Source organism: Leptosomus discolor, chromosome 26 (genome assembly GCF_034619465.1).
Source record: "Leptosomus discolor isolate bLepDis1 chromosome 26, bLepDis1.hap2, whole genome shotgun sequence".
In the NCBI taxonomy this organism is placed as follows: domain Eukaryota; kingdom Metazoa; phylum Chordata; class Aves; order Leptosomiformes; family Leptosomidae; genus Leptosomus; species Leptosomus discolor.
Window position 1 is genome coordinate 405,508 of NC_141416.1, and position 12,359 is coordinate 417,866.

A 12,359-nucleotide genomic window follows, 5' to 3' on the forward strand; every position below is an offset into this window, starting at 1 on the left:
CTAGACGTGCGTCTGCATCCGCTGCTGGAAGCGCTGCCCGTAGTCCGAGTGCTGGGAGGTGTAGGAGAAGCGGGTGGCGCTGGCGTACTTGCCCATGGGGTCGTAGGCGTCGTAGGGTGCCCGCTCCAGGCTGGGGGGCTGCCCGTACCCCAGGCGGTAGGTGGCATAACCGGCGCCGGCCGGGAAGGCGGCGTGACCCCCGTAGTTCTCGTAGGAGAGCTGGCTCGCCGTCTCGCCGCCTGCCGTGCCGGGAGGGGGCCCGGGGCCCGGGGCCGCCTCGGCGTTGTAGTCGGACGCGGGGCCGCGGCTGTAGGTGTTGAGCTGAGCGTAGCCGCTGGAGTGGGAGAGGCGGGAGGGCGGGCGGGTGTCGTAGCGCGCCGGGCCGGGGTTGCGGTAGTCGGCGTAGAGGACGGTGCGGGAGGACGGGCGGTCCTCGTGGGCGCGGACGTTGTAGTAGCCGTTGGTGGGGTCCTGCGAGGAGGAGGAGGGCGGTTGGGGGGGGGGATATGAGCTGAGCCCGGCACGGACCGGGCTCTGCAGGGTGAGCACCCACAGGTCCCAGCCCCCCGACTCGGGACCTGCCCCTCTTCTCCACCCCAGGCGCCCCGGCACCGTCACCGCACCTTCAGCTCGTACTCCTCGCGGGTGTCGATGGTGTCGCAGCGAAGGTCCTGCTTCAAGTCCACGTCGTCCTTGAACGACTGCGAGAGAGGGAGGGGAGAGACGTGCTCGTTCCTCCGCAGTCCCAACCCCATCCCGATGGGGAAGGATACTGCGGGGTGACACCCCCACCCCCCCGGCGCGGGGTGCCCCTTACCGAGTAGATGGCCTTCATGACACGGGTGGCCGTGGAGACGCTGGCCGTGTCCTCCTCACGGTCCGCGTGCAGCGTCAGGGGCTCCCTGTTCACCGTCTCCACCTTGATGTCCAGCTTGCGCAGGGTGACGTCCTTGCGGCCTGGGGACACGCGGGACTGGGGATAGAGGCGGCCGCCGGCAGCGTCCTCCCACTCCCACCCCGTGGGTGGCATCCCCGCCGTGGGTAGCACCCACGGTCCCCTCGGCCGTGCCCCCCACTCACTTCCTTTCCGGCGCCGGTAGAGGAAGCAGGCGAGCGCGACGAGGAAGCTGATGACGAGGATGCTGGCCCCGATGGTGGCACCGGCGATGATGCCCACGGGCAAGACCTCTACAGGAGACGGGGAGACGTTAGCTGGGGACAGGGGACAGGGGCACTGCCAGGAGGTGGCCGTGGCAGGAGGGCGCCCGCCCTCGCCAAAGCCCCGTGGCCTGCAACCGCCACGAGCCAGCCGGGCTCCCCGGCGTGCCAGGCGGCCGCGGTGCCGTGCCGGCGCTACCTTTCTCCTCCAGCTGGATGATGGCCGTCCCCGGCCCGAAGCTGTTCCAGGCCGTGCAGTTGTAGCGGGTCTGGAAGTCGGCGTCCATGACGTTGTTGATGGTGAGGGTGGAGAGGACCCCGCTGCCCGTGTTCGTCCGCTCCACCGTGTACCGCTCCAGCGTCCCTGCCTCCAAAATGTTCTCCTTCCAGGCCCATGCCTGGTCCCGCCGGGGGGAGGGAGAGGGGGCTGCGTCAGCACCCGCAGCTCAGCGTCATCCCCCAGCGCCCCCCCGGACCCCCCCCAGGGCACTCACGATGCGGTCCGGGGGCGGCGTGCTGCCGATGAAACACTCCACCTTCCCGCGGTCCCCGCGCACGGCGTACTGCACGGCCTCGCTGGAGATGATGGGGGGTCCTGCGGGAGGCACAGCGGGGGGTGGCGGGGTGGGGGATTCACCGAAACCCCGCGCTGGGGACACACACCGCGCCGCAGGCACCGCAGCCGCGTCGTGTCCTGGACGGGGGGGGGCTGGGGGCTGCTCCCCGGGGGCGCGGCGGGGGGGGACACACACTCACCGTTGACGAAGAGGGTGACCTCGCGCTCGCCCACGCCGATGCGGGGGACGATGGCTTTGCAGACGTACTGCCCCGCGTCGGCTTGCGTGACCGACTTCAGGTACAGCTGGTTGCTGTTGCTCAGGACCTGGGTGCAAGCGCCGAGGGGGCGTGAGACCCCCCTCCTGGACACCCCCCCCGCCCCTCCCCAGCTCAGCTGCCAGCCCCCTACCATGTTGGACTCCTTTTTGGTCCAGGTGAGGGTCAGCGGCGGGTTGCCGGACCACACGCACGTCAGCGTCACGTCGGAGCCGATGTCCGTGACGGTGGGTTTGGGGTCCACCACGATCCGAGGGGCAACTGGAGAGGATGGAGGGGAGGGGGAAGAGGGTGAGGGGGGTGGCAGCAGCCCGGGGGTGCCGGGGTGGGGGGGTGGGGGGCTGCCCCACTCACAGTGCACGTCCACCAGCGTGCTGACGTTGGTGCTGCCGATGTCGTTGTGCACCTCGCAGGAGACGGGCTCGGTGAAGAAGGTGTAATCCACCTGCGTGTCGTACCTGTTCTCCTTGGCATCCTCGATGATCACCCCCCCCTTGGCCCACCTGGGGGGGCAGGCAGAGACTCAAGGTGGGCACATTCAGGGGGCACGCGGGACACCCCCCCCCCCCCCCCCCCCCGGGCCCCGTTTGACCCCATATGATGCTGAAGCCAAGCCAGGAGGTTGGGGAGGGTCCTCCTGGGGTCCTGCGGGACCCTCACCTGTAGCCTTTGATCTCGGGGTTGGCGGTCGCCATGCAGGTGAACACGACCCTCTCGCCCTCCTGCACCGTCTGGGGCTGGATGGACAGGGTGACGGTCGGGGGATCTGCAGGGAGGGCGCAAGGAGGTGTCACGGGTGCTGGCTCAGGCTCGGCGTGGCAGAGGGCGAGGGGACAAAGGGAGAATCCCCCTGCCCAGCGCTGCCTGCCTCGCCCCCTCCCCACGCTGCCACCCAGGGCATGGCCCGCGGTGTGGGAGAGCCCAAAGGCTCCAATGCTCGGTGTGGGCACCCAGTATCCCTGCCCAGTGTGGGTACCCGGTACCCCCGTCTGGTCTGGGTGCTCGCCATGAGCACCCAGTATCCCTGCCCCGTGTGGGTGCTGGCGGTGGATGCGGGGCCCTGGCAGGGCAGAGCCTTCCCGCAGCAGCCACTGGAGGTCGGTGTTCACCACGAAGTCCCAGCCCAGCCTCCAGCCTGGCACCAGCAGGGTGGGACTGGGCGAATCCCCCGCTGTGGGCACAAGCCCCTCTGCAGCGACCCAGCTCCAACCACGGGGCTGGGGTACCCCGGGCACCCCACGACCTCCAGAACTCGTCTCCAGCTCCCTGACCCGGCTACATCCCTGTGCCACCGACACGCGGGGATCGTCCCCTCCGCCCCCGCCCCCGGCACCGACTCACGGTGAACGTTGAGCTTGACGAAGGTCTCCTTGCCCGCCGGGATGGCGTCGTTGGTGCTGCGGCAGGAGAACACCCGCCCGATGTCGAGGTCGGTTGGGTTGATGGCGAGCTGGCTGGTGGTCGTCTCCCGCTTGCCGTCGGCCAACACCTCCTGCCGGGGAGAGGGGACGGTCCCCGTTGGCTCCCAGCACCGTGCTGGGGACACCGAGGCACGGCGCGGGGCAGAGGGGATGGACACAGGGTGCCGGTGTGTCCCCGTACCGTGCTGGTGATGGCTCCATCCTGCTGGAGCCCATCCCGGTACCAGACGATGGTGGCCGCCGGCTTGGCGCTGCGCGCCCGGCAGGTCAGGTTGTACGGCGTCCCCGCGCGCAGCAGGATCTCGGGGGCTCCGTCGATGGTGGGGTCCTCGGGGGGGACTGCAGAGGCGAGAGGGGACACCGGGTGGGTGCTGGCTGCCTGGAGCCAGGGCTCCTGCCCGCAGTCCCGGGCGCAGGCAGACCCTGCTCCACCCCACGTGACGGTGAAAAATTGGTGCTGTTGATAAAGAGAGAGTGATTAAGGGTGGCGGAGGGAGACCTCCTCCCCGCTGCCTGCAACTGCAGGCAGCATTTGACAGCGGAGCGTCACCCGGGCTGGCGCCGCCTGGGGATTAATCCCTTTTTTGATCAGGAGCTAAAGCCCCGTGGCTGATTTATTAGGGCTGGGCTCGCTGGGAGAGGTAAAGACGCCGTTTGGACTCGGGAAGGAAACCCTGTGCCGGTAGAAGCCGGGGCAGGAGGCGCGAGCCGGTGGCCTGGCCCAGGGTGTCCCCGACGTGGGGGTTTGGAGAGGGGGGCTCGAGGGTGGGCGATGGACGCGCTGGAACGGCCTCGGCTGTTTGCAAACCGCCCCGGGCAGCGGGAGGTAACGATGGAAATGGGGACGGGGTGTCTGGAGGAGGAGTGCGGTTGTAGGATGGGCAGAGAGGGAGGGTCCCCCCTGTCCAAGGACCCCAATACCCACAGGAGCCTCCTCTGCCCAGCGACCCCTGCCCAGGGCCCCCCCCTACCTGGGGACCTCTCTGCTCAGGGACCCCTCTGCCTGGAGAAACCCCTGCCTGGGTACCCCTGTGCCCAGGGAACCCCCTGCCTGGGGACCCCCCTGTCCTGCCCCAGGTGAGCCCCACGCTGGGCAGGGGATGCAGGGGGACCCCACTGAGAGTCAGCGGCTGGAAGAGACCCCGGGTACCCCCAGCCTTGGCAGTGCCACCCCAAAGGCCCTGGGGCAGGGCTGTTCCCACCAGCTCCCAGCCCCCCAGGCCAAGCGCAGCCTCTTTGGGCTGGGGGTCCCTGGGGACCGTCCCTGCACGGGGGTGGGGGGCACGGGGAGATGCTCCAGCAGCTGCGGCACAGGGCGAGCCACGCTGCTCAGTACCCCAGCCACATCTCCCGCTTGCCTGCCTTTTATCTCCTGTCTTTCTAATGGGAATTTCAATGCCAGGGGAAGCAGGAGAAAGAGGGGGGAAAAAAAAATAAATTAAGAAAAGCAAGAAATCTGCCCCAAACCCCCATTCATGCAACATTTCCGCTGCGGCTCCAGCATCTTCTTTCCTTTTTTTTTTTCTTTTTTTTTTACAAGACACAAAAGTCAGGGAAATCAAAGTTACTGCACTCGTAGGTCCCGTAACTCAGCCACGGCGTGAATATAGATTAAGGCATTAAAGATAATGGCACATCCAGGCTGCCGGAGGGAAGGGGGAGGGCGGCAGCACCAGCCTTTCCCGCGCCTGCGAGCCGCCGCGCTGCCTGCGACGGCTCAGGGGACACGGTGGGGGACGTGGGGTGGGGGACACGGGGGACGGTAGGGGGGGGCTGGCTCCTTACTCAGCACGGTGAGCTTGGCCCGGCGGGACCGCAGCGCGGCCTCGGTGGCCTGGCACTCGTACACGGCGTCATCGGAGAGCTCGGCGTCGGTGATCTCCAGGTTGTACTGGCCCGAGTCGGCCGTGCCCACGATGCGGTAGCGCGGCCAGGCTGCGGGGACAGCACGGGGGAAGGGGGGGGTCAGCGCGGAGGAGATGGGGTTCACCCAAATTCTCTTAAGGCTACGGGGATGCTCCAGGGCCCCTTTTCCAGGTTGGTGTGGAAGGGGAGTTCACGGAGAAGCAGCTCCTGTGCGTTTGGGTACAGCCTGGGCAGAACTGGGGGGGCTGCCAGCTTGGTGGTGGGTCAGTGCCAGCCCCACGGGGGACACGGGCAGGCAGTGGGGACCTGGCACGTGTGGGATCCCCGGTGTACACGGGCTGCTCGGTGCACGCAGGGACCCCGGGGCGTGCAGGAGGGAGCAGCGCGGCAGCACCCAGCCCCAGCCGGTGCTCCGCTGCTGGGGCACGTGGCACCGGCCCCGCAGCCGCCGGGGATGCGGCACAGGGAGCTGGGAAGCAGGGTGGGAGGGAAGCGGCGCCGCAGGAGACGTCACACCCGAGAGCCTCCCACGCGGTGACGGCTCTTGCCCCGCACGGTGACGTCCCCAGGGCCACCCACCGCCCCACGGGTACCTTTGAGCCCCTGCCCCATGCCCAGGGCGAGGCCGTCTTTGGTCCATTGCACGATCCCGGAGTAATTGAGCACCACGCAGGAGAGGACGATCCTCTGGCCGGCCACCACCGTCTGGTCCTCCGGCTCCTCCACGAACCGCGTCTGCGCCACTGGGGACAGAGGAGGGGGCTCAGCGAGGGCCTGGGGTGCCCCGCACGCCGGCAGCCATGCCCGCGGCGCCCGGTGCTCCGTCATGCCGGTGGCTCCAGCACCACGGAGCTGCCTCCAGTATGGCCCCACTGGGGCGCCCCCAGAGCTGCCCGTGGTCCCCGGAGGTTTCGGAGGGGCTGCTGGGGGGTGTGGGACCCCCTAAGCTGGGCTCTGCCGATCCCCCGCCCTGCGCAGCAGCCGGGATTGATCCTGGTGCCCCGTCACGGCGCCCGTCACGCGGCCAGCGGGTATTGACCAGGATGTGGCGGGGGGGGGGACGCGTGGGGTGTGCCAGCGCGGGTGTGCCTGACACGCGTGTGCTGCCGGCCCCGGGGCAGGGGATGGGGACCAGGACCCCGGGGAGGGCAGCGGGGAGAGGGGCGTCGTGCCTCTCCACGGTTCCCCCGCTGCCTTAAAAGCCTTTTTTTTTTCTAAAATATTCAAATGGTTTCCAGCACGGTGCGGGCGAGGGGGAGGCAGAAATCCCTTTTGGGGATGAGCGAGCTGCGGATAATGAAGCCGCTAAGTCCCCAGCATGGCCCCCGCCCGCGTGGCCCGGCTGGGCCTGGCACAGCACGGCACGGCTGTGCCGCCCACGGGCTGCCCCATGCCCTCGCCACGGCCGTGCCGGGCACAGCCACAGCTCGAGCACCCCAAAGTGCTCGGGTTTATCCCCAGCTTGTGCTGCATCCCCGGAGAACCGGGGGCCCTGGGCTCCCTCCTGCCTTTGATCCTGCAAACAAAGCCCCCGACGGCTCCCCAAATCCCCGCGCCGCATCCCAGGCTGCTGCCTCCCTTCCCGGCAGACCCCGCTCTCGCACCGGCCCTGAGGATGCCGTGGTGCCGAGGCGCAGCGGGGCTGCCTGTCCCCGCCAAGGGGGACGGCACGTGCTGGCGCTTGGCACCCCCCTTCGCCATGCCCAGCGCAGGGGATGGATCCGCCACCGGCGCCTGCCCGTGGGTCCTGGCACGGGATGGGGTACGGCAATCCGCGGGGTCTGGAGCTGGAGAGACCCCCACGACCCACGCGTGGCACCCCCAGGTGCCAGGCTGTGCCGACAGGTACACCGCAAGAGTCAGCATCGGGTATCCCCAAAACCCCAGGATGGGGAACCCCAGGATCCCCGGGACGGGGCACCCCAGGATCCCCGGGACCTGGTACCCTGGGATCGCTGGGACATGGCATCCCAGGACCTGTGGGATGTAGCATCCCAAGATCCCCAGGATGGGGTACCCCAGGATGCTCGGGACATGGCATCTCAGGATCCCCAGGATGGGGTACCCCAGGATTCCCAGGATGGGGTACCCAGGGATCCTTGGGATGGGGTAACCCTGGATCAGGCACCCCAGGATTCCTGGAACCTTGTATGCTGGGATCACTGGGACGTGACACCCCAGGACTGGTGGGATGGGGTACCCTGGGATCGCTGGGACATTGCACCCCAGGACCCCTGGGATGGGGTACCCCCAGATCAGGCATGCCAGGATCCCCAGGGTGGGGTACCCCAGGATCCTAGGGACATGACATCCCAGGATCCCCGGGATGGGGTACCCAGGGATCCCTGGGATAACACACCCCCGGATCAGGCACCCCAGGATCCCTGTGACGGGACACCCCAGCACAACAGGGCGCAGCCCTGCGGCCTCGCAGCACCGCTGGCCGGGCACCAGAGACCTGCAGCCGTGATTTGGGGACAACCACTGCTCTCGGCCCCCCCGGGGTGACCCCGTGCCACCACCCCAGCCCACCGTGCCTGCCGGCCTCGTGGTCCCCCGGGGAGGGGAGACAGAGCGGGGATGCAGGGAGGGAGATAAAGGGAAGGAGCGAGTGGGAGAGGCGAGGGAAGGATGGAGCGGGAATGGGGGGGCCGAGGGGTGGGGGAAATAAAAAGCAGAGCGGAGATCAAAGAGGAAGGTGCCTGGAGAGAGGTGGGCGTGAGGGAAGATCAGAGCCGGGAAAAGGGGAGCGAGACAGGCAGGAGGAGGCGCAGGCAGCGGCGGCCGCCTGCCAGACACCGTGGAGGCAGAGGAGGGGGGACCCACAGCCCTCTGCCTGCCCGCCGGGCAGCGCTGGCCTGGCCCCGGCCGGCACGGCACAGCGCGGGTGATGTTTCGGCAGACGAAGGTGACACCGGCGGGCAGCGAGGGGCTGCCCGCTCTGGATGCTCTGCCCTCCTCCAGCCGCGCCAGCATCCTCGGGGCAGGGGACGCTGCCCCTGCCCAGCCCTGGCAAACGCCAGCTCGGCTGCTAATCCCAGCAGCGGAGAATCGGCTGCTGCGGGTATGGAGGCGCCGAGCTCCCTGGGCAGCCGAGGGCACCGCCGCAGCAGGGACACCCCGCGGCACCCACCCGGTGGGGAGGGGACGCGACCGCCACCGGCCCGTCACCGCGCGGTTGTCCCCGAGCACCAAAACACCCGTCGACGTGACCTTCCCGCACCCCAGCGCCCGACGCAGCGCTTCCCCGCGGCAGGGCCCGACGGGTGCCGGTGCCACCCTCGCCGTGCCAGCCGAGGTGGCGGGTCACCAGCGGGCGCTGGCGGCGACTGTCAGAGCGCGGGAGCCGTCAGCGGGCGATGTGCGCCGGCTCGCAGCGGGCTTCTGCCTCCTTCCCGTTCCCTCCCCGCTCGAAGGGGCTTTGCTGGGCGCCCCAAGGGACCCAAGGGCTTGACTATCTCCCCCCCGCTCCACCAAGCCACCCCCTGCGCTGCCCGTCCTGCGGGCCGAAGGGCTGTTTAGTCTGGAGGAGGGCGATACGGGGCCGGCGGGCGCGGGGGAGGCTGCGCGCCGAGCGATGGCCACGGCACAGCGAGCGCTGAAAGGCTTTCCGTGTCGCGGGGCCTTGACATTCTGCCGAGGAGACGGGCGGCTTCCCAAAGGCTGGAGGCTTAAAAGGCAAAGGGTGTCCCCCCCGCCGCGCTGCCGTGCCCCCCGCGAAGCGTTGGCACCTCGGCGCAGCCCATCCCACCCGCTCCTCACCCTGCCGAGGGCACGGAGGGCGGGATCGTGGCGTGGTGGCCCTGGGGTCTGAGCGTGTGGGCATGGGTACGCACGCATGTGGGCACGGGAACATGCCTGTGTGCATGGGAATGCATGGGAATACATGTGTGTGCATGGGAATGTGCATGTGTGCACAGGAACATGCCTGTGTGCATGGGAATGTGTCCGTGTGTGGGGGAATGCATGGGAATACACTGTGTGCATGGGAATGTGCATGTGTGCACGGGAACATGCCTGTGTGCATGGGAATGTGTCCATGTGTGTGGGAATGCATGGGAGCATGGGTATGTGTGCATAGGAATACACATGTGTGCATGGGAGCATGGGCCCATGTGCATGGGAACACACACGTGTGTGTTGGGAACATGCCTGTGTGCACGGGAATGTGTGCATGTGTGCATGGGAATGTGCCCGTGTGCATGGGAATGTGTCCGTGTGCATGGGAATGCATGGGAGCATGTGCATGGGAATACATATGTGTGCATGGGAACACATGCATGTGTGTTAGGAACAGGCCTGTGTGCACAGGAACGTGCGCATGTGAACGTGCATGTGTGCATGGGAATGTGCCTGTGTGCATGGGAACACGTGTGTGTGTGCATGGGAACACGTGTGTGTGTGCATGGGAACATGCCCGTGTGCGTGGGAATGGACATGTGTGCACGACAGCACATGCCTGTGCGCCTGGGAACACGTGTGTGGGGAACATGCCCGTGTGCCTGGGAACGTCTCTGGGCCCAGGAACACACGCGTGTGCCCGGGCAGAGCGGGCGTACGGGGTCCCTGCGGGCTCTCCCGTGCCCCACGCGGGGCTCCCCGGGTGCGGGGCAGGCCGCAGGGACCCGGGGGGGGCCGGGGAGCCCCTCTCCCGGCCCTGTCTCCCTCTATTTATCAAATGAAGGGCTGATTAAGCCCCGGGGCTGGTGCTCCAATCTCCCTCTCTCTCCTCTCGCTATTAAACTCAGGGTTCAAAGAAAAGCTTTTTATTCGCGCTGACAGCTTTCAGATGGAGCTAAATCTCTCCGCGCTAGAGGTTTTTTTTTTTTTTTTATTATTATTATTTTATCTCTCTCCCTCCTCCCCTTCCTCTTCTCGCTGCTTTTAAATTTAAGCCTTTCCCCCTTCCTCTTCCCAAGTTGTTCGTTTCTATTTATATTGAAAAAAAAAAAAAAAATTAGACAGGGAGGGGAAAAAAAAAAAAAAAGCCCCGCCACCCTCCACTGGTTTTATTCTGCGGGAGAGAAAAGAGGATTTGGCTTCCTCGCGGCCCTGCCCGGCAGAGCGGAAAGGGAGAGATGGGAGAGGAGGGCAGGATGAGACCGCGGCTGGATGCTGCGGACGGGGCATCGCTCCTGTCCCCCCCGCTGTCCCCCCTCCGCTGTCACGGCCCCGACGCCCCGAGTCACTTGTCACCCGGCGCGAGGCAGCCGTACGGGAAAAAATAAAGGCGTCAGGCCCTGAAATAACCTGGTGGGAGCTGGTGGTGGAGGGGACCCGCGGAGCTGTGACCGGCTGCCTGGGGAAACTGAGGCACGGGGAGGGGGGGGGGGGGGGGGCTGAGCTCAGGCCCGGCTGGCAGCCCCCCCCGTGGGGTCCCATCCTGCTGGGTGCTGGCAGAGCGGTGCCGTGCCTCGCCGGGGGGATGTGCCAGCACCGAGACGTGATCGGCCCTGGCACATCCCCGCGCTCCCCCCCGCTCCGCCCGGCATCGGGGGCTATTTTAGGCTCCGGCAATTTGGGTCTTTCAGCTAAACCCGGCCACATCGCGGGTGGCTGGTGGGGGCGGCTGCGAGGCCGGTGACACCCCCCCCAACGCTGCACATCCCTGGGGGTGGCAGCGGGGCCCCATCCTGACCCCAGGGACGGAGAGCGGCGTTGGGACAAGGCTCCGGTGAGATTCCCTGGGGAGGACGTGCCGGGGCGGGGGGTTCCTCGCTTCGGGGATGCCCCCAACCATCCCCCCGGTCCCCGCTGGCCCCCAAGCAGCGGCCGCCCGACCCGGCAGCGCGCTGGCCCGCAGCTCCCAGCCAGCAAATTGCGATTTGCTGGAGAAGGGTCCCCGTCGCCATCAACAATTTATGAGGCTCCTCCGGCGCGATTACCCCGGCACGACAGCGCTGGCGGGGAACAGGCAGAGCCGGGCGCGCTGAGAGCAGCTTGGCAGGAGAAGCCGCTTCCGCTCCTTGTTCGAAGTCACTCAATGCCCCCTTCTATTTTCTTCTCTTTCCTCTCGGCTTTTTAACGCTAACGTGGCTGGACGGTGGGTGGCAAAACCGGAGCAGCTCCGAGGGACGGTGACGCCGAGGGGAGCGGCAGGCGGGGAGCCAGCCCGGCGCTGGCCGCACCGTTTGGGGGTCGGAGCTTCGTTATCAGCCCCCGACGACGCCTCCCCGTTCAAAAAGGCGTCGACCCCGTTTGACCAAAATCTCTCTCCCATAATCCCGCTCTGATTGACATTAATTGAATATTACTGTCCTTTAATTCCTCGTTAATTGAATCCCGCAGCTGCGACTCCGTGGTGCGTGGGGAGCTGGCAGCATCCCTGCTGTGCCGGTATCCTCGGTGGCTGGTTATCCCCAGCCCCACTGTCCCAGCATCCTTGGCAGCCAGTTGTCCCCATCCCTGTCCCCATCCCTGCCACGCCAGCATCCTCAGCAGCCGGTTGTCCCCATCCCACCCAAGCCAGCATCTGGTTATCCCCATCCCTGTCCTCATCCCCACCGTGTGAGCATCCTTGGCGGCTGGCTGTCCCTGTCCCTGCCATGCCAGCATCCTCAGCAGCCGGTTGTCCCCATCCCTGTCCCCATCCCCACCACGCCAGCATCTGGTTATCCCCATCCTTGTCCCCATCCCCACCGTGTCAGCATCCTCGGCAGCCGGTTGTCCCCATCCCCATTCCGGCTGCCTCCGGACCCTGCGCCCTGGCTCTGCTCCCGGCCCTTGGCGGGTCCTCCCCATCCCGGCAGGAACGGAAAGTATTTCAACACCATCATATGACGCCAGCGCATCGTTGGCGAGCGCCCAGCGCCCGGGCTTGGGAGGCACCGGGATGGGGCCGCATCCAGCCCGGCCCCCTGCTGCCGTCTCGGGGGGCATCGCTTCGCCCGCCCGAGCGTCCCCGCCTGCGCTTGACCCCGTTACTTCTGCACGTGCGCTGGCCGTGGCAGAAATGGGGCTGGTTTAACCCAACACCCCCTCCCCGAGCAGGAAAACCAGGCATGGACGTCCCTCTGGCTGCACCGTGCCTCAGTTTCCCCCGGGGCTGAGTGTCCCGCCCTCAGTGGCTGGGGACGCTCG

General features: G+C 67.3%; 1 protein-coding gene across 1 annotated transcript; it reads right to left on the reverse strand.

The window, feature by feature from the left end:
• Window positions 1-7,145, reverse strand: KIRREL1 (kirre like nephrin family adhesion molecule 1). Its single transcript, XM_086478208.1, has 16 exons — window positions 6,884-7,145; window positions 6,683-6,705; window positions 5,873-6,014; window positions 5,199-5,348; window positions 3,595-3,752; window positions 3,334-3,484; window positions 2,653-2,758; window positions 2,347-2,495; window positions 2,126-2,253; window positions 1,915-2,041; window positions 1,653-1,753; window positions 1,358-1,556; window positions 1,081-1,188; window positions 818-957; window positions 624-701; window positions 1-471 (listed from the first exon to the last, which is right to left on the reverse strand). Exons 1-16 carry the CDS (start codon window positions 7,143-7,145, stop codon window positions 1-3), a joined length of 2,493 nt encoding a protein of 830 aa, XP_086334334.1.
• Window positions 7,146-12,359: the final 5,214 nt, after the last annotated feature.